This window comes from Acipenser ruthenus, chromosome 26, assembly GCF_902713425.1.
Source record: "Acipenser ruthenus chromosome 26, fAciRut3.2 maternal haplotype, whole genome shotgun sequence".
Lineage (NCBI taxonomy): Eukaryota > Metazoa > Chordata > Actinopteri > Acipenseriformes > Acipenseridae > Acipenser > Acipenser ruthenus.
Window position 1 is genome coordinate 15,955,547 of NC_081214.1, and position 27,026 is coordinate 15,982,572.

Genomic DNA, 27,026 nt, shown 5'->3' on the forward strand with positions numbered 1-27,026 from the left:
GATTTTTGCACGCGGGTATGTTAATCAGGTACCCACTTCATTTCCATAACATTCCTCATACTGTCAGAATTGGCGTTTTGTGACTGTTCTTATCCTTCCTGGCCATTTTTTTTTTTTTGCTCGGAACAAGAAAAACAGTCAAAGTTAAAACACGGCCACAAAAGCCCTCCCCAGCGGTCAGAAAAGCTTTGATATTCAGGACCATGGTGAGATGAGAGTTCCACAGATCTTCCATTAAACACACACCTACAACCCTTCCCATCATCAGCCGCAAATGAAAGAAACACTTTGCAGGACTTGGTTCACTTGAGTCGGGACCCAATAATAACAACCAACACATTTTATTTTAAAGAAAAAACTAAACATACATTTCATACATTGTTCCAGTTTCCTGCTGAGTCCCTTTCTCTCAGGTTTAAAAAACTAGAATACAATATTAAGTCCACCTCCACGATGTATACTGTTTAGGTCAGTAAGTATTTCCTGTAACATGTTATCGGTATAACAGAACGCTATTTGGAACAAAGATCTTTCTATTTTGTTTCCTGAACTATATATTGCTGTGAGGAGATGCAAGAGTCTTGCTGTCTGGCTCAGGGGAACGCAGGGAAAAGCATGTTTCTAGAGGACAGGAAGCCTGTGTGTCGCTTCTGCTAAAATACCTTTCGGTTCTGTAAACACACTGAAGTCTAATCAATGGGATTTTGGGAAACTGAAGACTTAGAGGTGTAAGAACCTAGAGTAAAGTAAAGTGGAAATTAGTTGGGTTTAAATTAGTTTTTTTTTGTGTACAGTGAAAGTAGGGAATGCCACAAACTGTGTACAGTCCATGAATCACATTTTAGCAGGTGACAGCAGTGGAAAGAAACCATTTTTGTGGAAAGAAACCATGTTTATGGTGATTTGTGCTGCACAAGCAGCTTTCTGAATTCTTGTTTAACTAGTGATGTATTTTAATAAACAGGGAAGCTGCGCCCTTGGCACTGTTAACAGTCACTTCATTGCTTTGGTATGAGGGTGTGAAGACAAGCTGGCAGGCTTCCCACCCACCTGTCCACAAACCACACCTGAAGGAATTTCTAAACCTGGCTAGTTAACCCACAACAGCTTCTTAGGAACAGGCTCTTCATGCAGACACCTGCTCTATAGCGGGGGAAAAGATATGTAAGTAAGGATCTCTACACTCTGCTATAGATTTGAGCGCAGGATTGAGAAGTTTCATAGTAAAGGAGCATTTACAAGAAACAAAATATTCAGAACAGGCGAGTGCTGTCGTATTATAGTATTGCATTACTATTACTTTTCAATGGGAACATGCTGGACATGGTAAAATTGAACTAAAAAAACGTGGATATAATTGGTAAAAGATTTAGACTGAGATTTTATAATCCTCCATTGTAAACTGGATATGCTTTTGAAGACTTATGGACACATGTTTTCTGGTCGCGCTTGTGATTTATTTGAACCTGGTAACAATGAACAGGAATTACTGCTATTCTCTGTTTTCCAGTAGCATCTGGTAATATTGATTAGGTAAAGACAAGCGTAATAAAATGAAATACAGAGTTGTGTTCCATTGTAATTACTTTTAATCAATCAACCAGATACCTTTACAAGAATGGATTGTTTTCATTTTTCTATTTCACATTTTCAAATGAATGCAGAAATGTACAGTATCACATTCTGAAAAAGTACCTAGATACATTTAGAAATAAATATCATTTTTTGTAGTCTCCCTTATAAAAGTTTCCCACTGTAAATGTTGCAGTTTTCCAATGGCTTTACTGTGCATTTCCCCCACCCAGTCTACTTACTTGTTATCTCAGTACCATGAATAGATAACACCGTGTAACAAATTTTTTTATTTTTTTGGTTCCTGGGTAGTAAGTGTTATTTCCTAATTACTTATGCCTCAAAAGTATAGAAAATGGCTATTATTCCCCACAAACTTTGCTTTTGTGACCAGGACAGTGATATTTTGAAATTTACCTATTTTCCAGAACATTCCAGATAGATTCAGTGCTGAGTAAACTTGGAGTAACTTCTAGGACTTTCTAGAACTTTCCAGTAATATAAATAGTAGTATAAATACAGGGGCCTTAAGCCCACCAGTTCAGTTTAGTTCCAGCTGCCTAAGTGGATACATATCTGCATTTTTCTGAGATGGCATCAAGGTCATAGGAGACTTCAAAATGGTGGCATTCCTGATGGGTCTCCAAGGCGGTTTTACCAAGCTTCCCTGCTATCTTTGCCTTTGGGACAGCAGGGACACCAAGGCGCACTACCACAGGCGGGACTGGCCACAGCGGACCGAGTTCTCTGTGGGGAGGAACAACGTCAAGTGGGAGCCACTGGTGGACCCCCGGAAGGTGCTGATGCCACCACTGCACATCAAATTGGGCCTTATGAAACAATTTGTCAGAGCTCTAGATAAGGAGTCGGCAGCCTTCAAGTACCTTCAAGACTTCTTCCCTAAGCTGTCTGAGGCAAAGGTCAAAGCTGGTGTCTTCGTCGGACCACAGATAAAGAAGATCCTGGAGTGCAATGAATTCCCCAAGAAGCTCACTAGTAAAGAGAAAGCGGCTTGGAACAGCTTTGTCGCAGTGGTTCAGGGCTTCCTGGGCAATCACAAGGCCGAAAACTATGTGGAGCTGGTTGAGACTCTGGTGAAGAACTACGGCACAATGGGCTGTAGGATGTCCCTCAAAGTCCATATCCTTGATGCTCATCTTGATAAATTCAAAGGAGAACATGGGAGCGTACTCGGAGGAGCAAGGCGAGCGCTTCCACCAGGATATACTGGACTTTGAACGCCGCTACCAAGGACAGTATAACAAGAACATGATGGGAGACTACATTTGGGGGCTGATTCGTGAAGGTGATTTACAGTATAATCGTAAATCTCGAAAAACTACTCACTTCTAAATCTTTTGTAGTCATTTTTGTATTACTTTAGTATAAATGTATGTTAATTTGGATTCATATGTTGTTTTTTTCTGACTTTATTTGAACGAAAAGACACAAATTCGCCCGTTTTCTCATTGGAAATAGGTAAATTTCAAAATATCACTGTCCTGGTCACAAAAGCAAAGTTTGTGGGGAATAATAGCCATTTTCTATACATTTGAGGCATAAGCAATTAGGAAATAACACTTACTACCCAGGAACAACAAAAAAAAAAAATTGTTACATGGTGTAATCATCCCCTCTTCAAAAATAGGCAAAACATTTTTAGTAAAATGTATCTATATGCTACCAGTGCAGAATGGCTGTGTGAGTCCCCATGGGGTTTCAAGACTGGTACAGTGTGCAGTGTCAGATCTGTCTTGGGGTATTTTGTTGCTCATACCCACAACTGTTTAACATGTATTTTTTAAACTCAGTTATAATATCATAGGTGCAACACAGATTCAGCTTAAAAAAAAAAAAAAAAAAGCACAGAGCCTGTCATGTAAGAAATCCCATTTGAAAGAGTATTGTAAAGCCATGTATATCATTTTCTTGCAGTTTTTTCACTGTGGTATTGTGTTGTACATAGTACAGAGTAGCATCTAAGTTAGATATTAAAGAGGCATATTGAAACTAGCTAAAATCTAAAACAAGCTGAAAACTGAATTTGTCAAAGAGAACACAGCCACCGAATCCATAGCAGTGGATTGCTTGATCTCCTATTTCAAAGTGGATTCAGTTTTTCATACTAACATAGTTTAATTGCTAAAAGAGGTGGACAATCAATGACATTTAGGATAAACACCTTACAGTGGGCTGAATGTGTGTTCAAATGATCTAATGTGGATTATTTTCACAGACACTTATAACTGTTTCCTTTCTGAATAAAACAATACACGAGTTGACAGCGTTCTTCCCCAGAGCGGATCCAGTTTTCATTTTGGCAGGTAGTTGCGTGAACTATTTTTTTTGTTCTGTTTCGTTGCTATTTGGATTTTTGTCAAATGTCACGTTTTAAAGTTTCCCACACTCTGGTTACAAAGTTACCATACGCTGTTGTTAGCTTGAGGCGGTCCATACCTGCTGCTCTTTATCTGATAATGTTCCTGAGCAGCTTTCCTTCCAACCCCTTCATTTACGATACCGTTGCGTGACCTCACTGTATTTAATGCTGCAAATACTAAATGATCACTCTTTGCAATTCATTGTGAATAGTGTAGCTCTTACTCTGTTTTCCTGTCAGATGCCATTCCAGGAACACAGCTGCAAAATGAAAATTCTTTGGGAGGAACGGGAAGAAACTTACTGGTATTTCCCTCATTATCTTTTTACTCCCGGCGTCTGAAGTTGTACTGTGGCGACATTACCTCTTCCTAACCAAGCTTTTAGTTCAGCCCATCCTTGTGTTAACCCCAGCACTGAGGGCTGGCACGACACCCCACCCCCTAGGAAAACTCCATTGTTCTAGCCTGTATGTGTGGCTTCCTGTTGCAGAGTCCCTGGGTGTGAAGGATATCGCAGAGCGGCTGTGCATTGTGGAGCGGGTCGAGGAGGCTCTGAGGCAGCAGGACTGTGAGGAGTCTGGGTATCTCCGGCATGAGCTCTCCATTATAACCGAGGAAGAGGCTGAGCGCACCTGGGCAGAGGCAGGTAGGTGACAGGTGGGAGGCAGTGAGGCACAGGCAAGCAGGAAGCAAGGTTTAAAGGCAGGTAAACACGGGAAAGGGTTGGAAGAAAAGTCTACTGTAATGCTATGTGATACAGTGTTTTTAAATAACAATATAACATAAGAATTTTGAAAAGTAAATTCTCATGAAAAATATTATTATTTTTATTTATTTTTTTGGCACTGAACTGAACACTCACAGAATTATTATTATTTTGTTTGCCTGACTTAATCTCGCCAGCCTGGTTTTGGAAGGTAGTTGCTGTAACATCACAATTGTCCAAGATTTTCAGTTCCTGTGGTTCATATGCACAACACATCAGAACTACAGAAGCAATGGGGTGTTCTAATACATTTGCACATGACATTATATAGATGTATATTCTACGGTCCAGTGTTATTGTTTTTTGTGAGGGGAGTGAGATGTAAACAGGAAAGGGTCAGTTGAGGTTGATAGGAGACAGACATAGGCAATGAAATATAAGCTGCTGTAATGAAACCAGCACATGATTTGTGACATTAATATTTATTCACCACAGATGTTTCGGACAAGCACTTCCTCCTCCTTCAGAATGAGAAGAATTACAGAACACAATAGATGTAATATTTCCCATTCATTATTTGTTGATACAGCATTTGCCGTAAGGCTGCTCGCCATGTACATATATGTTCACCCTAGAGTGCTGTATAATGTGTGTGTGCATACAGTACTATTGCTGATCCAAAAGCATATTTTAAATTGTTTTACATTAAAAGGATTTTGCAGTTACTTTACAGGAGGCACAGGTAAATGTATATGGAAAATGGCAGCAGTCTTAAACTTAATGTAGCATTGTTTTAAAATGACTTTCTTTTGACTTCTCTTTAGGAATACACACCAGTCTGTTCCTGCAGGCCAGTATTATGAAGTGTGTATTTTATATCCTGCCAAGCTATGCTTGGGTCTATCTAAGGCCCCAACATGTGTATTTAAATTAGTGTTGAAACACTTACTTTACTGGACTTTATCCCCCAGGCCTGTTAAGAGGCGGAGGCGGGGGTTTTCCTGAGCTCCATGGTGTCTCCAGACGCTACTTGAGTTCAGAAGTGGTCTGGGTTAGCCATGACTCATAAGCTGTTCAGGGGTTTACAATACATTCCAACACCATCAGGAGAACACACAGACACACACACACACCGCGCAGACGTGCAGATTAGTGTCTCCAAAGTGAAACGGCTCCCCATTTTCTAGCACCATGCTGGGACAGTTAATGAGCTGTTGAATATTACTTACAGTATCATTTGCCCTGGCAAATGCATATTTAGAGATATAGTTAGAATAAATATCCACTCAGTTGTACTGTACGTGGCATCAAAACAAAGCAAATTCCCTTTATATAATTCCCTGTGGATCTCGGAGAATAATTGCTGGAAACGGCTAGTGTGAGCACCCAGACTGAGCTCTAAAACTCATTTGTAAATCCTATTCAGCCATTGGAAAAAAGCCTGTTTTTTTTTTTTGTTTTTTTTAACATGACGAACAAGTCAAGATTATTGTAAAGAACATCTAACTTTTCTAAGTCATTTTGAAACGATACAGCAAACATTACTATTGAAATTGAAGCACTTCCTGCAAAAACATGTTTTCAATGTATCCTGGTCTTGCTGTATCAAGGGTGCCCTGTATTCTTTGATACCAGAAGCTATTTATCCAAAAAACCATTTACCTTGCACGAGCATTGTCAAAATGCTAAGCTTCACCTTCAACTAATACAGCAAAGGACTTCCCACGTCAAAAAAACCACTTGGTATGATTCTGCATGAAATGCTTCAGTTGTGACACAGCTAGCTGAAAGATCAGCACCCAGTTTGGGTTCTTGTGCCTGAACACTTTGGAGTAACATGTTTCCAAACTGTTCCCCTTTAGGGCACGTGGAACGCGGCAGAAGCTCTTCCTTCCATGAAGTCCACGGTTTCCGGGAGTTTGACATGAGGACCGCGGAGGAAGCTTCCGGCAACAATAACAATACTGTCTTACAGCGCCTCCTGCAGGAGCAGCTCCGCTATGGCAATCCCAGCGAGAATAGAAACTTCCTGGCTCTCCACCACCACCACCAGCAGCAGCAGCAGCAGCAGGGCCCGGTGAGCGGGATCGGATACGCGGGAGTGGGCCCCCCAGGAGAGGACCACCAGATGGTCCCCCACTTGGCCCGTCAGGAGCCCCAGGGCCAGGAGCTACAGGTGGACAACAACGTGATGGAGAAACAGTTGACCTTGCGGGGCGGCCAGGGTCCCAACTCCGAGGATCTGCCCACCTACGAGGAGGCCAAGGTGCAGTCTCAGTACTTCAGGGGCCAGCAACAGATGCCGCCAACCGTAGGTGCCGCCTTTTATGTGACCGGGGTGACCAACCAGAAGCTGAGGACGGAAGGGCGACCAGCTGTGCAGAGGGTGAGCCCTGGGAAGGTGCACCAGGACGACGGGCTGAAGGACCTGAAGCAGGGCCATGTCCGCTCTCTCAGTGAGAGACTCATGCAGCTCTCTCTGGCCACCAGCGGGGTGAAAGCCCACTCACCAGTCACCAGTGCCCCTCTTTCCCCTCAAGCCCAGACCTCCTCGGACCTGTACCAAAACACGCCACCAGGAGCTGACTTCTATAAGCAAGGGGGCCAGGGCGGGCAGCACCCCCAGCAGCCCCAGCACTCTCAACACTCTCAGCACTCTCAGCAATCTCAACACTCTGTACACTCTCAGCAATCTCAACACTCTGTACACTCTCAGCACTCTCAACACTCTCAGCAATCTCAACACTCTCTGAAAGGGATGGAGCACAGGGGCCCGCCCCCGGATTACCCCTTCAAGAACATGTCCACCTTGCCCATGGCGTCCAAGCCTCAGGAACACGGGCATTACTACACCGAGCACCGCGTGAGCCAGCAAGCCAGGGCTGACATGCCAGTCATGAGGTACCAGCCTCCACCAGAGTACGGGGCCCCCAGGTAAGTCTGCATTTTAATAAGAACGTCGTCTTGATTCAGTGCCTTTTTTTTATACCATGTAGGATATGTGACACGATATTGCTAGACTGAACCAACGATTCTTTTGTATGAATGGCCCAGGTAGACGGGCATAAAAAATACACCCCCTCTCGCCCTTGTATAGCTACCATTATACAGCCCAATAACCCTTCACCGAGCCTTTATAGTAATCTAGTTCTGTGTGTAGGTTCAACTGTTGCTTCCATTCGCTGCTCCAAGAGTCACAGCCTTTTGCTTTAATTCTTCCTTACCCAGAGTTTTTATGCCACTTGAATCTGAAATTCTTTACAATTGGTTTGCCAGTCGATCAATCAAATGGGAACTTCTATAGATTCTGTTTTCTTGCCTTTGGGCCAGCATTAAAGAGCCAATCAAAACAAAATGAAAGCAAATACAAATGTCAGGGAAGTCCCCGGGGATTGTCATTGTTCTCCAGTTTGTTTGATAAGACCGATCAGCAGGAGATAAAAAGGCAGTTATTTAAATGAACGTTCCGGTTGTGGGTTTCTCACCACACACTATTGTTTGAGCTTTTGTGAGGTTGACCAAATACAGAAGTATGGAAACGTAGGACACCTGAAAGACACCTGTAAAAGGGCGTTGGCAATAGAAAATATGAAGATGCATACTCTCCCCAAGCCCAGGACGAACAATTCAAGGGACGCGTCCTGGAAAAACAAGTAATGAGTCATCAGGTATGACATTCCTGTGGTGGTGGTTTGAAATGAGACACAGCAAACACACCTGTACAACCTACAGGTACCTCAAGGGTCAGCAACATTCTAGCATTTGAATAACAATAGTAACCAGAGCTAGACTGGAGCTGAATAACTGATCTGTGTCAGGACCACACTTCACATACCGTCAAGTAATCGCATGTCTCCAATACGCACCCGCTCTGCTGGCAAATATTGTAAATAAACGCCAGATCTCTGTCATTGCCATTGAAGCTGAGCAAGATGAGAAGGAGCTTGAGTGTAATGAACTGCTAATAAGTGACAGCGATGAAAGTGACTCTCATAAATAATAACAATAGAAAACGTAATTTAAGGTAGGCCTACATGTAATGCATAGTTGTTTAATGCAGTTATTACGTTATTAAAAGTTTTGATAATTTTAAGCGTGCTGAAAGTAGGCTTGATACAGATCTCTTGGTGTAGTTTAACATGTTTTGTTGTATTAACAATGTACAAGTTTGAGATTTAAACAATACATTATTTTTGATAATGATACTTACTGCTATTATAGTCCATTTCAAAAAAACATTTTAGAAGTTGCACATAAAAAGACTGTAATACTTTCGCTTTATACTTGATGGTGTACCTACAATACAATGTGATATTGTTATAAAACAAAACTGTTACTTGGTTCCCTTGACACACAACCTTTTAACAAAGTTGCTGGAATGTTTAAATTGAGTTAAGATGTTGCTACAAGGTTGTGTGTTTCTTCTCAATGACGGCATGAAGCACATGAAGCTAGTGATCTAATATAAACGCCTCCAATACGCGACGGGTCTGCTGGCAAATATTGTAAATAAACATCTGAGGCATTTTAATTGAAGTTTTACGGTATACCAGGTAGTAACTTTTTGTTTTGAGATTAAAAAAATATTAAGAGTTTTTATTTAGTTTCACTGTGTTTTACTCGGCATGTCTCAAAATCTCAGAAGGAGTTGACATGGCTAACCTGAAAAAATACTTTAGCACAGCACAGAAACCAGGACCTGAGGACAGTGCTTGACATTAAGTGAAGATAGACTTAGGACAGAGGCAAGGAGACACTTCTTCACACAGAGTAGTGAGCGTATGGATGGGTTACTTGAGGCTACTTGAGGCTGAATCACTTGGATCCTTTAAGACCCAACTTGACAAAGTTCTGAGATCAACCATACTAGGAACCAGGCAAGCATACATGGGACGAAATGGCCTCCTCTCGTTTGTACATTTTCTTATGTTCTTATGTAGTATTTAAACTAACTAAAATATAAAATATTTCAATAAATCCAATTGGATAAAACTTTATTATTCCACATAGTGTGAATGTAGCTTAAAATTCTATATATTGCGTCATAATAGAGGTGTGTACCGCTTGTATTGTGATACAAGATCAAAAGCACAACACATTTCGTTGTAGTTCAACAAATGCTTCTTGACTGTGAAATCTCGCTAGTATGAATACATACTCTTCCCACATCATTGCATTTGTGATAATCCATCATTATTCATTTGATCTTAAAGCACATTGCACAAAGAAGACCACCAGGGCCGTCGCATGTATCGTCATACAGGCATGTATCGCACCACGATCGGGATACATATTATATAGTAACATTAGGGTATCCTGTTGTTAATTGTTGTCACATCATTTACAGTGACTTTTTCACAATAATGACACCTAATTGATCTCAGCGACCACTAGTCTGGCTCTCATAAAGCTGTGCCTAGACATGTGTGATAATTATATGATTCTACATTTTGTGAATGAAGTTCATAGTTGCCTGGAGGATACTGTAATTGCCCAGCGAGCTGGCTTACCACTTTCTGGAAATGTATACTGTCCTACTGCAGCCCTTAGCTTATATCTGTCTCCCACATTACAGATGAGAGACCCGGAATGCAGGGCTAGGTGCACACAGCTGGGGATTCATATATAGTCATCACTGCACAAAACTGCCTCCAGCCATTCTCGGGACGAACCTCAAAACTAGCACATTACACATTGCAGAAGAATGCTGCACTCGTTTGATTTTCATCATACCAAGCATGTTAATACTTGCAAGTGTTGCAACTAAGCAAGAAGATGACTCTGATTAAATTAATTCACTGTTTGGAATGTATTGAGTCTTTCCAAAGTGTGTTTTGTTGCCAGGTAACAACAGGAACTGACAATAATAATGAATCTGAACCAAATTATGTATCATATCCTAATGCATTCTTTAGTTCTTTGCCATTTCTGGATGGATATTTTGGATTCAAAGTAGATTTGCATATATTATATACTTGTTTACATTTTTTTTTAGCAGCCTGAAGGTGATGAATCCCTTCAAACATTCATTCAAACAAATCTGCACATTTTGATTCTCTGGAATGCATTTGGAATCTCTTGGAATAGTAATTGTTTATTGTGATATTAGCAATAATATGTTTAATCTTTGTTATTTATTTACATGTAAATGTATTATTGGCTAAAAGTGTGTTTCTGACAGTCATCTAAAACTAAACAGGATCAGTGGCACTGCTACTGAGATAGTCCTGTCTCTTCCTGTCCAACAGGAGATGCTGAGGGATTGGGATAGGGATGGGGGTTTAAAGGGCCATGTAATTGGACAGTTACTTCACAGTCTCCCCAGTGGGAGGCAACAGTGGTGTGTCTTTATTTCAAAAAGCCAGCACGGGAAGAGCAGACAGGAAAAAAAGAAAGTGTGTGTGAGAGAGAAAGAACTACTAACAAGGACGATTCTCCCATTTAATAAGAGTTCAAACTCGTGGCTCGTTTCCCCTACACTCACCCTCGCTGCTGCTTTCTCTCTGCAGGCAAAACCAGGAGAGCTCGGGGCACCAGCAGCGGCTGGGCCACCATCACAGCCCCACGTCCTCCATGACCTCCCTGAGCTCCCTCTCACTGGGACAGTCCCCAATCACGAGTGCCCATCCCCAGAACCAGCACCCAGGGGACCCCTACTCGCCAGGCCCTCGCCAGCAGCACCAGGGAGACCCCTACGGCCTGGCCTCCCCTCCTCCCCGGGGCCAGCAGTTTCAGGGGGACCCCTACCCGGGGCCCCCCAGAGCCCAGCAGAATTTCCCCCCCAGCCACTGCTTCCAGGGCGACCCGTATGCCATCGTGGCCAGGGCTCAGCAGATGGTGGAGATTCTCTCAGACGAGAACCGAGTTCTCAAGCAGGACCTGGACGTGTACAGCGACAAAGTGGTCAAACTGCAGAAGGTAAGCGCTGTTGTGATTGGGATGGATTGATAAATGTAGAACGATCGAGTGATCGGGTGCAATGGAGACTGGCAAGACTGGTACATATATCAATGTGGATCCATTTCAGAAATCCGTATCTTTGGGTTGGGATGATGACTTGTTAAATGTAAAGTAAAACCTTGATTATCCAAGCTTGGATTATTCAAACACCTTTGTTATCCAAAGAGCCCTTGGTTGTATCCTGTTGTGTGCTGTGCTCTTTGCTCTTTTGTCTTAGAAAGTTTGCTAACCAGCTCCCTGTCCCTAGTATTTACAGTACAGTGTACCATTGTATTTTATATTTTTAAAAGGGGTTGTATTATAACTTTTTTTTTAGAAGATTTCTTGATTATGAAAGTCACATTAACAATGTTACTGTTTTTTAATTTGATTAGCCAAACCATTCAATTTTCCAAACACCCCCTGATCCCAATTAGTTTGGAGGTTTTAATATTCTGTATTTAAGATCGTGTGATTATTCAGCAAAGATGTTTAGTAAGAAAGGATGGATATGACTGGTATATTTAAGAAAACGTACTTTGTTTTATTTTACTTTTATTTTCTTGCAAGGTTTACCTACATTATATCCACACACTCTTGTTTTACACATTGTGCACTCACCTTGCAAATACAGTTTAAGACAAGCATGCTGCAGGGTGTGGCCACATTATTAGAAAATATTAGAAAAGTCCTTGCATCACAAAACTGACTCTCTCTCTTTGATATGTGTAGCCACAGCCAGCCCCCTCCCAAGAAATCAGCCTGTCCTGTTTCTTTGTATGTTGTCCATCTGTGTCTTCCGGCATTTTCAACTTCCAATGAACCTCATGTTAATATTATGCTCATCCATCCTGGATTCCAAACAAACATCTCGGAACGGAAGAAATAAACCTTGTGTCCTGTTGCAAGCTTTCTTTGTTCTTTTAATAACCAGATACATGATGAATGATAAGCAACTTAAAAACATAACCCTCTCGGCTCCACTGCGCTCAAGAGGGGGTTGAGAAAGCCTTGCTGAATATCACAGTTACAGCTAACTCACATATTCCTCTTGTTGTTTAGAATGACTTTATATGTCATTTTCCGTTTCATTCATCACATCCTGGTGACTTTTTAAAACTCAGAAGTTCAAAGCACCCTTTCAGCCTCTATACAGCTCTCAAACATGTCTGGTACACCAGAGTGTAACCATTAACTTGTCCCCCTGAAACACTGCCCCAGCTGGATGTATGAAATAAGAACATAAGAAAATGTACAAAATAAAGGAAGTCATTAGGCCCATCAGTGCTCGTTCTCCAGTCCTGGTTTCTGTCCTGCACTTGACGTATTGGTAATGGCTAATTTTGTCAGCTTCTTTTAAGATTTTAAAGACTTCATTGTTCTAGGATACATAAATTCAGTTCTCCTAACCTATCTTCATAGCTCATTTCTTTAGGCCCTGGGATTAGTCTGGTTGTTCTTTGTTGGACTATCTAAGCCACAATGTCCTTTTGGCAATTTAGTGATCAGGAATCAGTAATCTAAGTGTGGTCTCACCAGTACGTTCTACAGTCTCATAATAACCTCCCTGGATTTGTACTCTGCGCTTTTGACTGTATACCCAAGCATTCTGTTTGCATTTCTAATTGCTTCCCCATACTTTCTGCTTCCTAAATAAATCCATTCACTGTTAGATACAATTCAAACATGCCGTGCTACTGCTGGACATTAAAAGTGCATTTATTCTTTGCCTGAAAGAACTAGAATATTTAATTGTATGCTGCATTGTGTCAACCTATTTGTTCTGTGTGCTATTTCTTTCTGATGTATTTCTTACATCAACTAGGTGTTGCAGGGGCTAAGTGGTTATTAGAAAATATACTGTCTTAATATGTTGTCTCATTACTTACACCAGACTGGTATACATGCACTCATACCAACCTAAAAACACATTTCATTTCATTTCATTTCATAGTCCCCCAAATCACATTTAGTTTCAGTACAGTTGTTCTTAGTCTATGCGGAAGTTAAATGTACTGCAGGAGTCTTTGTGTAATAACCCCCCCCCCCCCCCCCCTCTCCTGCTCCCGTTTTGTCTTCCTAGCTGGAGATGGAGATCCAGCACGTGTCAGAGGATTATGAGAACCTGGCCAAATCGTCAACCAAGCGGGAGGCTCTGGAGAAAGCCATGAGGAACAAGCTGGAGGGGGAGATCCGGAGGCTGCACGACTTCAACAGGGACCTCCGAGGTGAGGCAAGGGGAGAGCTCTGTCTCTTTAACCTCTCCGCTGTCAGGGTTGGAGCAGACTGTCATGGACAGAGTGACTGAAATCTTGAGAGATTCTGTACTACTAGACAGCAACAAGTCTAAAGACAGATTTCAGTTGCGCAAATAAGATTCTGGAGTTTTGAAAAAACCTTAGAGGACATTTTTTTAAAATTATTATTTAGTTAATCTGTCAGGAGGCCAAGTAGATTTCAGTATTTGATGCATACCAGGAAAAGGGTAAGCTATGGCGTACTTGAAAAGAAGCCTGCTGCAAAAAGGAGTATTATTTTGACATACTCTGACATTTTGGACAAAAGCTTCATAGTGTTAATTGCACTTGCCAGAATCGTTGGCGTGTATCAGAATAATACCTCTTTTGTGCAGCGAGTTTGATTTTCTGTAACTCTCTTTTCCAACACTGCCCACTTGGAGACACTTTCTTGAAGGTGGAGAATAAGGATGTAGCACCAAGTATATATTCGTTACAACCGCGGCTTATTTGTTTAAGGTATTAAACTGATGTAATACAATCTAGGGGGCTGGATCATTTTAAGTGAAGACGAAATCCAATAAACACTTGTTGAATCATACTGAAACACTTCTCTCAAACAGCTGGGGCTTGGTGGCACAACAAGTTCATTCACTAGCCTCTCGTGCCTTTCACCGCCAGAGGCCTGGGTTCGAATCCAGCCTAAATCACAAGTGAAATGAGTTTGATGGTGTAAACCCACATCACAAAACTCTTAACTGTACACCAGATTGTGTTGCACAACCTTGTTATATGTAGTTCTATTATAATCAATGCATTTTCCTCTGAACTGTAGAGCGAATGGAGACGGCTAACAAACAGCTGGCAGCTAAAGAATATGAAGGCTCTGAGGATAACCGCAAGACCATCTCTCAGCTCATTGCACAGAGTGAGTGTCTACCACCGGTCAAGCATACAGAACCCTGAATGCTATAAAACCTGCTTTGGACATTCTGTTGAACAAGCTATTGAGAGTATCCGAAACCGTGGATATAATGAATGAGAATCCGCTCCATACGTACATTTGTATGTCATTTTCTGTTTGTTCTCGTAGACAAAGAAAATCTGAGAGAAAAGGAGAAACTGGAGATTGAGCTGAAATCCCTCCGTTCTGCCAATGAGGACCAGCGGAGACACATTGAAATCCGGGACCAGGCTTTGAACAACGCACAGGCCAAAGTGGTCAAGCTGGAGGAGGAGGTAGGAAAAATGTTGCGGTCAGTGTGCTGGGAATGGCTGGACTTTGTTTCTCTCCTAGGAGAGAGCAAGGAATGCGGAAATATTATTTTAATGATTTATTTACCAACGTTTTGGGATTTTTTTCAGTCAGTCTAGAGTTTTTTGTTTATTTTTTGTTGTTGTTTGATTTCTCAGTGCTACCATTTCCACATACAATATGAATGCTTTTTCATGCATTTGCATCATTAGAACTGCTCATTGGAACCTGGGGCTGTACTGCTGTACCTATATTGTCCAGTAATAAAAACACATTTTAATGCCAAAACAAAACATGTATTGTCACTGGGGCCTTGTTCTTATATGAGAACTGTGTATCATCAACTGCTTAAGGGGATGAAGTATTTTTAATGTGAAACAAACCATAAAAAAGTGAATCTGCAACAAAGAGCCAGGGCCTCTTTTGGAGCCAGCATTTCTGCTCAGTAGAACCCGCTTCACCTCCCCCACCACAGCACACAGACTGGGCCTCTGTGGAATGGAGCATGGCAGCTTGAAGGGAGACCCTTGCAAAGTCTCTTCATTTATTTATTTCAAATTGTTGACACAGGAGCGTTTTACTGCGATCTCAATCACAGGAACCCTTGGTCTGTACATACAAGTTGCATGTTGAAAACATTAAAATACAATTACAGTAAACATAGAAATTAAATAATGTTGCATTATTTAATCAAAATGTATTAAATCAAGCCAGGGAGGTTTCCTAGTGAATACAGATACTGTATAGGACCATAATCATTCAAGTTTCTCTCATTAGCAGTGTGCTAGATTGCTGTTTTTATGGACTTCCTTACCTAAAGTAACATCAGGCTGGCCAAGATTAGTACTAATCAGAGTCTTTTGAAACCAGCCATGAAGATGAAATGTTGTAAAAAGTGTAGTTTGCATCAATATTTTCTGGAGAAAATATTGAAATACAAAACTAGAAATAACTTTGGATTGGCTTTCAAAGAACAACTTGGTACTGATCTGAAATAACAGGTACCTTAATGTGTCCTTTTTGTTCCATAACAGTGATATTTTAGAGCTATAGCAAGTGTATAAAGCTTGAAGATCACACATAACTGAAACAATCAGATATTAAATTCAATTCAAACATGAAGGCTGTGGCTGGATCTCGATTAGATTGAAGACACGCTGGTCTGCAGTATATATTTCTGTATTTTTCTGGACACAGTAAAAGCTGGAAATCCCCCACGCAGCACTGTTTCTTCGTCGCTGCCGCAGTGCTGTCTTGCGTTCCCAGGACTTGCAGAGGTCCACCCTTCCTGTGGAGAGGGAGACAGGCCGGCACAGGGCTAGGTGGGATCACCACCGGTCTCGCATTCCATTCTCTGGAATTCCCGGCAAAGGACTTCCCGAACTCACAGTCCACACCTGCCGCTGGTTTATATTTCACTCTGTGCATGCAGAGCCACCCCTCACTAAACTGTGACATATTCAATCACCTTGAGCAACCAAGTGGTGTTTATTAATACAGTTTTATAATTGAAGACTGTATGCAAGAATATATAATATTCTGATAGGCCAAAATACTGTGACCCCAGGTTTGAATGCTCAAACAGAGCTGTTGGTTATTACATGTGTTATGTGTAACCAACGCCCTGTGAGTAACTGTACTAAGCCCTGTGCTGTAATTAAGGGATAAAACACCCAGAGCTTCAGTTTGGTAGCTGATCATTTTCCCATGGGTTCACAGAGATCCTATGAGTGTTTAATAGGGCTATACGCCTTGTCAAGGAATGTGTTTTACAGCAGTGATGAAAACTGCAAGCATGTCAGTGACAGTCATCGTCTGCCTCTGCAGATCACTGGGCTGGCCTATATCCACTGTGTGCAAGTGTTAAAATGGAAATTTGGTATACAGACAACACAGACAGACACCCCAACCCTAATATCTTGTACCAGGTTTAACCACAATTGAATGCGCTTCTCCAGATGTATGTAATACTTAATGACGTATTGGGAGACAAACAGGGCTTCCATATAGCCCCAGTATTGCTACTCGTAATACCTTGTGTTAAAGAATTGTCTATCATAACTGGAAAAACACTTCTCTAGATATCATTGTAAAGATAGACAGAAAGACAACCTATTTCACTGCAATGTTCTGACAGACAGACAGACAGACAGCCAGCCTCCATGCCATCCAGGATTATGGTACACAGTTAGTGCTTAAAAATGCCATTATAGGACAAGAAGGGATATGCACCCCTGGAGGAGAGGATAATACTGTCAATCTTATTATATAGTAATTCTATCATATTTGACTTAAACCCTCAGTAAAACTTGAAATCTCTGTAAAACTGCAAAGTGAAGCATGAAGCCGGTACAGTACAGTTGTCACATTTGTGCCAGGTAATGACAGGCTTGAGTCACAGATGTGCAGAATATGAATTTACAGGATTGTGGCTAATTTCACATTCCCTTTAAGGCTTTCCTGTACAATTCCAATGAGTTGTTTTGCTTGAATGGTTGCCAGGTATTACATAACTTTGGATAATTAGATTGAAAGGATCCTTTTTCAGTCAGTGACTGTGACCTCAGTTGCTTTCATTGAAGCTGATGTTGTTTAGATGTGATGGTCTCCAGTGATGGAGGCCGATGATACACTGTGCAGCGCTGACCCTGCTTAATCCAGGCCAAGAATGCATAACCCGACTTCCAGCCAAAAGCCATTAGTTCTGCTGGAGGTAACCCAAGATTGGATTGCAGCCAGACCAGTTCAGTTTAGGAGTCACATAAAATTATTATTTTGAAAGACCCATTCCTCCTGAATATGCACGTACTGCACAGATACAAATGTGTAGAATTTACAAAAGTGGTATGCGTTGTGCCAATATAACCATTTGATATCTATTTTGTGGACCCTCCTCTTGCTACTTGGATAAAAACTATCTTATTTATTTCTATTTTTTTGTCTTTCAAAATATCAATACGATAATGGCTTTTTTTGAGTTTTTAATATCTGAAAAAGGAATTGGTGCTTAATCCCAGCCTCACATTTACACAACTCTCATCTTTTGCAACAATTTAGGATAATTTATTTACATTTTTAACTCACTGACGTTGTCTAAAATTACGTTTTATAAAGCAGACATTTTAGACAAATCCCGGTTTGCTTTGCACTAGGTCTGCTTACTCCCTCTAGTGGTAATATTTGATTACAGCAACTGAAATTCTCCTTACAAAACAATCTTACCATTATTATTATTATTATTATTATTATTATTTATTTCTTAGCAGACGCCCTTATCCAGGGCGACTTACAATTGTTACAAGATATCACATTATACATTATTTCACATTATACAGATATCACATTATTTTACATACAATTACCCATTTATACAGTTGGGTTTTTACTGGAGCAATCTAGGTAAAGTACCTTGCTCAAGGGTACAACAGCAGTGTCCCCCACTGGGGATTGAACCCACAACCCTCCGGTCAAGAGTCCAGAGCCCTAACCACTACTCCACACTGCTGCCCTAGACATAAGGGTTTGATCCTTGCATGATGTATTAGAAATGTACCTTCATGGCTTGTTTTGTAGTGTCTTACAAGCACATATTTTAAGCCATCAGTGCCTTCTGTAAGTTTGTGTGTCACACTTCAGAAAATTACAAATATGTAGAGAACCACATATCCAATTGCGATGAAGCTTGCAAAGGACATTCTTTTGCACATATTGCAATATCACATTGACAGTATGTACACTCTCCATGTGAAAACGCCGTAAGCACCCTGTCAGGGGGGATTTCTGATAATTCACATTTAACTAACCGTGCAAGTACATGTTATCTTCTATTGTAAGTGGCTAAATCGTAGGCAAAAAGTAGATTTTATGCATGTTCCACCACACTCCAAACAAGTGGACTGAACTGCACTGTTGTTCCAAGTCACACTGCACGCTCAGCATGATCTATTTCTCAGTTATTTAAACAGAATACGCGTTCATGGAGTGCTGTGGTCGTTTCACTCATAATGGTGGCTGATACAGTAATAATCCCTTCAGGGGCTCCACGGTTATCTGTCCTTCGCCACTCCTGGAATATCTACAGTGCTCCATGAAAGTTCATGGGATATCCTCTACATCCCACTTTGGAGGTGCTTCTTACACGTGAATGCAATAACACAACCCCTTCCCTGTGCTGTGCTGTGTGTGTCTGCAGCTGAAGAAGAAGCAGGTGTACGTGGAGAAGGTGGAGCGGATGCAGCAGGCCCTGGTGCAGCTGCAGGCAGCCTGTGAGAAGCGAGAGCAGCTGGAGCACAGGCTGCGGACCCGGCTGGAGAGGGAGCTCGAGGCCCTCCGCATGCAGCAGGTAGGAGGAGTGAGAGGGAGGGGCTGGAGTCTGTGCAATCAGCTCTGTTCACCTCATAGTTTGTGAGGATGCTCCCATGTGATCGGCAGGGGTGGCTGCATGTTTGTTGTTGCTAAACGATTGTGTGTTTTGTAAAGCTCTTCCCGTATAGATGAAAGAAATATGGCAGCAGATTTCGAAAGAACCATTCCAGTCAGTAATTTATTCCTCTTGAAGAAAGGCCCAAGCCAAAACGTTTGTCGACTTGTGTAAAGCAATGAGTCTGTGCTTGGTTACCTCATTCACAGGGTGCTGTCTGCTTTGGGTTTTTGACTGTTTTCTGAAGAGTTTTGCACAAAAATGACAGCCAGAGGACAGCTGAAGTCCAGATCAAAGGTCACCTGGCAACCTTAATGTTTCCCCACAGTGATTTCCATGTTATCTGTGCTGTCTGTTCAGACACGGATCAGTATGAAAAGGTTTAGGCCTTGCCAAAGCTTCCGTTGATCAAAAAACAATGTTTTTTTTTTTTTTTGTGCGACTGTGCAACTTTCCTCAAACGGGAATATTGCTGAAAGGTAAGAGGGCAGTCGAATGCGTTTCAGCGCTTGAAGTATGAGAGGAAGTGGTTGTCAGGATCTGAGTCACTTGGCCCGGGTCAGCTGTGTAATAGCAGATGGTGTGTTCTGGGAGTTCACCGGCCTGTCACATCAGACCGAATAACTATCATCATCCTCTCACATACATTCAGCACTGTACTCGCGAAGAAAGAAAAATAATTCACAGACAACGGTACACAGTAGCGATAACTAAAAGGATCTCAAATAAAGCAATAAGCTATGGGCTGGAATTTTAGTGGAGAGCTTGATGGTTTAGTAAGCAAAGGATAAACTGGGAAAGACCAAAGTCAAGTCAAGAGGCTGCATAAAGTGGATCCGTCCATTGTCATAAGGCAGAAGAGATTATGCGGAGAGTGACCATTTCAACATGTATATGTCTAAACTAAGCAGTAGTATCCTCTTGACAGTAAAAGGAAGCTAAGAGTGCTGGCTAATACATGGTTAACGTACTTCATTTATTAAACTATTAAAGCTTTCCAAATTAATATGATATGCAATAATGTCTGAAAAGAGTCAACACTGAAAGGTCCCCTCAGATGTATCTGCTAGGAAAAGGTTGAATTATAAGGCTTTTAAAAATATGCTGTGAATTTTTCATTTGACCCAGGTCAAAGATAATCATGCACATTTTTAAATACAATGGATTAAGATTGACAGCAAGGAGATGTTCTATTCTTAGTTAAGGATGGAAGGTCGCTACTCATAAACAGCTGTGTCCTGTTTATATTTCACATTCCATGGTTCAAAGTTTATAGATGCTGTCGTAATTTGGGTGCTGAAAAACCTATTGTTCCTTGGTGCATTCCAAACCTGACAGCTGAATGTGAAAGTGTCAGGTTTTTTTTTCAGTTTCTACAGTATTTGTTTAAATACAGTTTAAGGATGAAATTGGCATTTTTGGACAGAAGATAATTCCTTCCACACCACAGATGCTCTTGCATTGTTTGTTGGCAGTAAAGAATCAAACAGAAATACAAACTGTAAATCAAGGGTTGTGGTGTAACATACAGGAAGCACACATCCTACTTCTCCACCTGCACTCCATTGCCTGCATTCTTTAGCAGGTGCATCAATTGAAATGACTGTTGATTGACCAACCAATCAGGGTGCTGGTTACCTCTGTTCCAGACACAATTTTAACCCTATCCCTGCCAACCCACTACCTAATCACAGAATGTACGCTAATGACAAGAGCCACCTTGCCCTGCCCCACACTCATTTCATGATCTGTATTCATCGTTTCACTGCCAAGCTTTAAGTTATTGATCTAATCAAAGAGAAAACACTTTAACATAGACTTAAGGTGGGAAATCTAAAACCTATGGCAGAGGTTAATGACTGTGTGTATTGTTAGTTTCATATAGAGTGCTGTGAAATACCAGTAGCTGACAAACGTATATGTTATTGTAAGAAATACATATGGATGTTTTCTGAACTAGGGTGCTTTTTAACATAATGAAAACAGGAGATGACCAAAAAGAGGTCTATATTAAAGCTATACATTTTTTTACAACCTATTTTTATAAAAAGACCTGTTGTGACTCAGGAGGGACAGTACAATGACATAGCTATTTTCAAAGACACTTGAGAGGTGACGGGAAAGTTTCGTCACAGCTGCGGTGCTGTCAGGTGTAACCCCGCCCCCTCTCCCCTGTCCCTCACAGCGCCAGGGCGGGGCTCAGAGCAGCAGCGGCGCCCCCCCCGAGTTCAACGCCACGGTTCTGATGGAGCACCTGCGTGAGAAGGAGGAGCGCATCCTGGCTCTGGAGGCCGACATGACAAAGTGGGAGCAAAAGTACCTGGAGGAGAGTGTCATGAGGCAGTTCACTCTGGACGCGGCCGCCGACGCCACCACTCAGAGGTAGGAGGGCTGAGCCAGAGGGGCGCCTCCCTCTCAGCACATACTCTCCACTTGTTTGTACCTCTTTGTTTCTGTCAACACTTGCTGTATTAAAAACCACCCTAGGATTACTAATTAAAATGTTTTAGGGCATTGTTCACAAACTGGACTGTAGCCCTTTCCTGCATGGCGACCTCATATGGGGAAGGATAAAAAAAAATATATATATATATATACTGTATGTATGTATGTGTGTATATATATATATATATATATATATACACTGTATGTATGTGTGTGTATGTATATATATATATATATATATATATATATATATATATATATATATATATACACTGTATGTATGTGTGTATGTATGTGTGTGTGTATATATATATATATATATATATATATATATATATATATATATATATATATATATATATATATATATATATAAAATATATAATATATATTCTAGTCTTTATATGGGGGACATATTTAAGACACAAATGCATGATGACCTTGTATGAGCAATATAAAGCAATGGCACTTTTTTATTTTTATTTCAATAAAAAATATGTTTATTGTGGCCAAAACTACTACAGGACTGTTTTTTAAAGCCAGTTTCGATACATTAAAAGTTTACAGTGACAAAATCTCCCATTTCATACTATTAACCTAAGAGAATGTTTTATAAGCACTTTTTAAATTAACCTTCCTTAAAACATTTTTTACATTTGTGTAAAGGGCCCTTGGTGTCCTGTACTGACAAAAATAAATACAAACGGACATGGATATACACATTAGATCAGGTTACTGGTCTCTTGAGTAGAGTTATCTTTCCTGTACTACTAAAGCAGTCTGCAGCTTTGAGTGTAGTGATCTTTCTTAGACCTGTATGCAGGCCTGGAGTGTTTTAAGAAGGAAACACATATAGAATTCAAAACTGCTGCCTCCCTCCCCTGCTGACAGTGGTTTTGTTGAAACTAGGGACACCCCCAGGATCAGCCACTCCCCCAGCAGCAGCTACGACACATCGGTGGAGGCGAGAATTCAGAGGGAGGAGGAGGAGATCCTGATGACCAACCGCAGGTGCCTAGACATGGAGAGCAGGTGAGAGACCGGGTTATACAGCAGGAAGAGCAAGACAGTGCAGCAAAACATCTGGGCAGGTCTTAGAGGCCTCATCTGGTCAAGCCATGGCAGTGTGGTGTGCAGGGGGGAGTCATGGAGTCACTTAGTCTTGTGAAAGCTGCTCACAAGTCAGTCCCTTTGTCCATCTCTCCCAGGATAAAGAACCTGCACGCCCAGATCATTGAGAAAGATGCCATGATCAAGGTGCTCCAAGTACGGTCTCGAAAGGAGCCCAACAAGACGGATCAGTCCTCCCCCATGAGGCCCTCCAAGTCCTTGATGTCCATCGCAAACCCCAGCCCCGTCTCCGGCCTGCTGTCACACTCCCTGGGCCTGAGCAGCAGCCCCATCGCAGAGGAGAGGAAGGAGGAGCGGAGCTGGAAAGGGAGTCTGGGTAAGAGTCCACTACTGAACCCCTGCCGTTCTGTATTGTGAGCAAGTCGCTTCAAAGGTCAAAGGTCAGCTACATGCTGAACTAGAATTGTGGTATAGTTTTGAAACACAAGCACAATACAGTAATCATTTAAACTGATAATATTAGGTGGAATTGATTAATCAATTAAAAAAACAGTGACAGTATTTGATTAACATAAATGAACTGTTTGTTCTTGGTAAATACCTTTTCACTGACCCCTTGACTTCTTATGATGTTTGCAAGGTGTGTGTGTGTATATATATATATATAATTTTTTTTTTTTTGCTGCTGCTCTTCATTTGTAGTTGCCTGCCATATACACATGTAGCTTAGGAAACATCAGTCAAGGTGTCTTTATAGACATCAGCCAGCGCCATCTAGTGATGCCACTTCGACTCTTGTTTTGCTGGCAGTACACAGCAGTGCAGTAGATGGGGCCGGCACTCCCTCCTCTGAAGACACTGGTTGGATCTCATCTAGCCTATGTAACACATGTATAGGGCAGGCAACTGAAACTGAAGAGCAGCTCCCAGACTTATCAAAAAAAAGAAGGATCACAGTAATTGAGTTTCAATAAGAACCACTCGGAATTGACTTCCTTAGTAAAAACCTTCAGTAAAAAATACTGATTGAGATATCAGATCACCAAAATGTGAGCTTCTTTTTATGAAAATGTGAAACATACAAAAGGAAAGTAATACATATCGGGTAAGATTTACTGGAATTACTTTGTTAAGTCAATGAACTTTAATTGAAAATAATGTATCAACTGTTTTTAACATTTGTATTTTCAAAGCTGTATGGCACAGGCCTACTTTTTCGCTGGTGTTTTCCTAAACCAAGCCTGTATTGAAACTCTTGCAGGTGTTCTGCTGGGAACGGACTTTCGCACAGAGTCCCTGCGCACTGAATCTATCTCCTCCTCCCCCTCCCCGGTCCTCCCGTCCACCCCCATGATGTCAGCCCATTCCAAGACTGGCAGCCGAGACAGCTGCACCCAGACAGACAAGGGCAGTGAACAGAGCAAGCCTACGTCCAGCCTTGCACTGCTGCCGGTTCAGTCTCGACTGGCCAGCCCCAGCCCAGTCTACATCCCAGACAGGATAGGTAATAATGAGCACCACTCTATTCTCGTTGCCCGCAGTGAGGCCAGGCTGAATATAGAGGTGCTGTTTCTAAACTATCAAATTATTAATGCTAGATTTTTAGTATTTTCCTGTATGGTTTCTTTCAGCCTGTTTGATAGACTTGTCTGTGTTTCTTGTTTCCAGTGAAATCATGGAGTGTTCTAAACTCCATACTATAGAGCAGGGTTTTCAAGCTTTTTTTGAAACTGTACCCCTTCTGTCGAGAGGTTTCAGCTAAAGTACCCTTTACAATTTTCGCTCAATGAATGGTACCACAGTTGCAATAAAAGGCAGAATAATCTGGTTAACGTATTTCTTTTTTCTCCTGTTTATTTAATATATAATTTTACACAGCAGTCTGGGACTGACAAATTGTTGAGCCAGAAAACCAAACAGTAGGCTTCATTCTTAAAACTTAATTACATGTCTTTGGATGCAAATAATTAAAAGGTAATATTTAGGAATCTTTGGAAAGACTTGTATTCGCTTTCTATTGGGAAAAGTCATTATAAATAACACAAAATAGTCTGCACTGTAATTGTTTATCACGTTACTATTTACTTCCCACCTCAGCATAATTGTGTGCTGTTTAAAATGTTTACAGCATCAAAAACATTAACCTCAAGATAAAACTATAATTACTAACTTCAAATGATCCAAAGGGACTCTGTATAACTTTGTCACTTTGCACTTTCTGACTTTTGTGTTTTCTTCGTTTTTCTATTGCAAGTAAGAAATGTATCAAACACCGAACACATACTCAACCAGCCGCTATTACTGTTAATAAAATGCAGCCACGGTAACAAACAAAAAACATCCAAGTATAAGTATTGTGATGACTATTTATGTTTACCGGTGCATTTATACTTAAAAAAAAAAACAACAACGCTGAAACACTGTGCTTCACTGATACAACAAGTGTGCTCTCCAGGCACAATCGCCAGAAGCTTGCTTCACCTATATATCAGAGTGGAAATCCATGCAATCGAAATCACACGTGCATACAGGTGGAAAATGTGGACGTGATAGATTCTGTTTTTTTTTTTTTTTCATTAGCCGTTAACTTGGAGCTGCTAAACAAAGATTAGAGAATATATAATACCGTTAAAATGATTCAAGATCATTATTTTCTTTCACTTTCATTTTTGTTTGTGCATTTCTGAGTCGTCGTGCCCTATGACCCTTAGAAGTACCCCCAGGGGTACGTGTACCCCCAGTTGAAAACCCCTGCTATAGAGCATGAGGGGCCGCTGGAGTTCAAAGGTCACAGATTTGCATGATTTCTGAGGACAAGAACATTGTGCAAATTTCACTGTGGTGTAAAAACACAGCCCTTAGTGTCGAACACTGTTTTAAGAAAAGTGCAGAGTATCGCTTATACAAGCTTACTGTAGTAAGTGCACTGCATAACAAAGTGGAATAAAGCATAGTGGAAGCACGGCAAAGCAAAGGTAAGCATTGTTAAGCCTGGAGACGTTTGGTAAACAAGTTAAAAAAACATGACAAACCACAGTAAACTGTGGTCAATATTAATGATAATAGTCCTGAATGCGTGTGTACATTGTGTGACAAGTAGTTGCAAGAAAAAGGTATCTGGAAGAATGACTGAAATTAAACAAAATGGATTCAAGCTGAGGAGACTGTGTTGTGTATGGATTTCAGTTTCCTCATATACTTTACAGCACTTCAGAGAAAGTCATGAGGATATGGGAAAAAGAAAAGAGATTCAGGCAGTAGTGCTTTTCAGTTTTTCTCTTCATGTATTCTCAAAGATGATTTCATTCATTCAAAGTAGCTTTCCACACTCAGAAATAACCCCCTTTTTTGTTTAAGGATGAATGCATAGTTTAAAACAATCTGTGTTTCTCAGTAAATGTAGAGACAGTGTTGCTAGGTGTCCTATGATTGCTTGCTAGCTGGTAAAGGATCAGAGTGAATAAGGCATTTTTTGCCTTGCGTCTAGCTTTAAATGATCTCAGTTGAATGCAAATATGGACTGGAGATGAGGCCTGTAGTGGAAAACTATTGTTACTGCCAGGGGATTATATTGCCCAAAACCAGTATTGTTCCCTGGACAACATCAAAGCCTGACATATCCAGTCCCTGAATGTTTTATTAAACCTTGAGAGACAAAGTGCATCTGCAAATGTATATGTACTGCTGCTTTGAATAGTTGCTATGTATATGTACCTGTGGCAGGATGGCTTGGTGGTCATGTCAAACCAGGAAGAGACAGACTCAAGTACTGAGAGCGTATTTATTAAATTATAAATCAAATATTTAAACACAAAACAAAAACACTGATCCAGAAAACAAACGTCACGATGGCCAAAATAAACAGCTGCAATAGGGCAAACAAAACAAGTACCGTGCTGGTTGAAATCCAGCACGAGTAGCAGTTGCATTTTATATTTTCGGTTCTCACTTTTCAGCTCCACCTCCTGAACAACCCTCAACCCCGGTCAGCAAAAGCTGC

General features: G+C 41.1%; 1 protein-coding gene across 4 annotated transcripts in view; it reads left to right on the forward strand.

Moving 5' to 3' along the window:
* The window catches only part of LOC117430693 (angiomotin-like), a 49,461-nt gene that overhangs the window by 20,150 nt on the left and 2,285 nt on the right, over nt 1–27,026 (forward strand). For 2 of the 4 annotated variants that reach the window (XM_059001137.1, XM_059001139.1), the window contains exons 2-13: nt 4,444–4,599; nt 5,155–5,215; nt 6,522–7,593; nt 11,169–11,577; nt 13,682–13,826; nt 14,671–14,763; nt 14,929–15,074; nt 19,283–19,432; nt 21,696–21,892; nt 22,865–22,987; nt 23,164–23,402; nt 24,288–24,530. In XM_059001137.1, coding sequence (XP_058857120.1) covers nt 5,155–5,215; nt 6,522–7,593; nt 11,169–11,577; nt 13,682–13,826; nt 14,671–14,763; nt 14,929–15,074; nt 19,283–19,432; nt 21,696–21,892; nt 22,865–22,987; nt 23,164–23,402; nt 24,288–24,530 — 2,878 coding nt within the window. In that variant the 5' untranslated portion in view covers nt 4,444–4,599. Of the gene's footprint in view, nt 1–1,090; nt 1,165–4,443; nt 4,600–5,154; nt 5,216–6,521; nt 7,594–11,168; nt 11,578–13,681; nt 13,827–14,670; nt 14,764–14,928; nt 15,075–19,282; nt 19,433–21,695; nt 21,893–22,864; nt 22,988–23,163; nt 23,403–24,287; nt 24,531–27,026 lie in introns of those variants that run through there. The other 2 variants (XM_059001138.1, XM_059001136.1) reach the window with 2 other exon arrangements.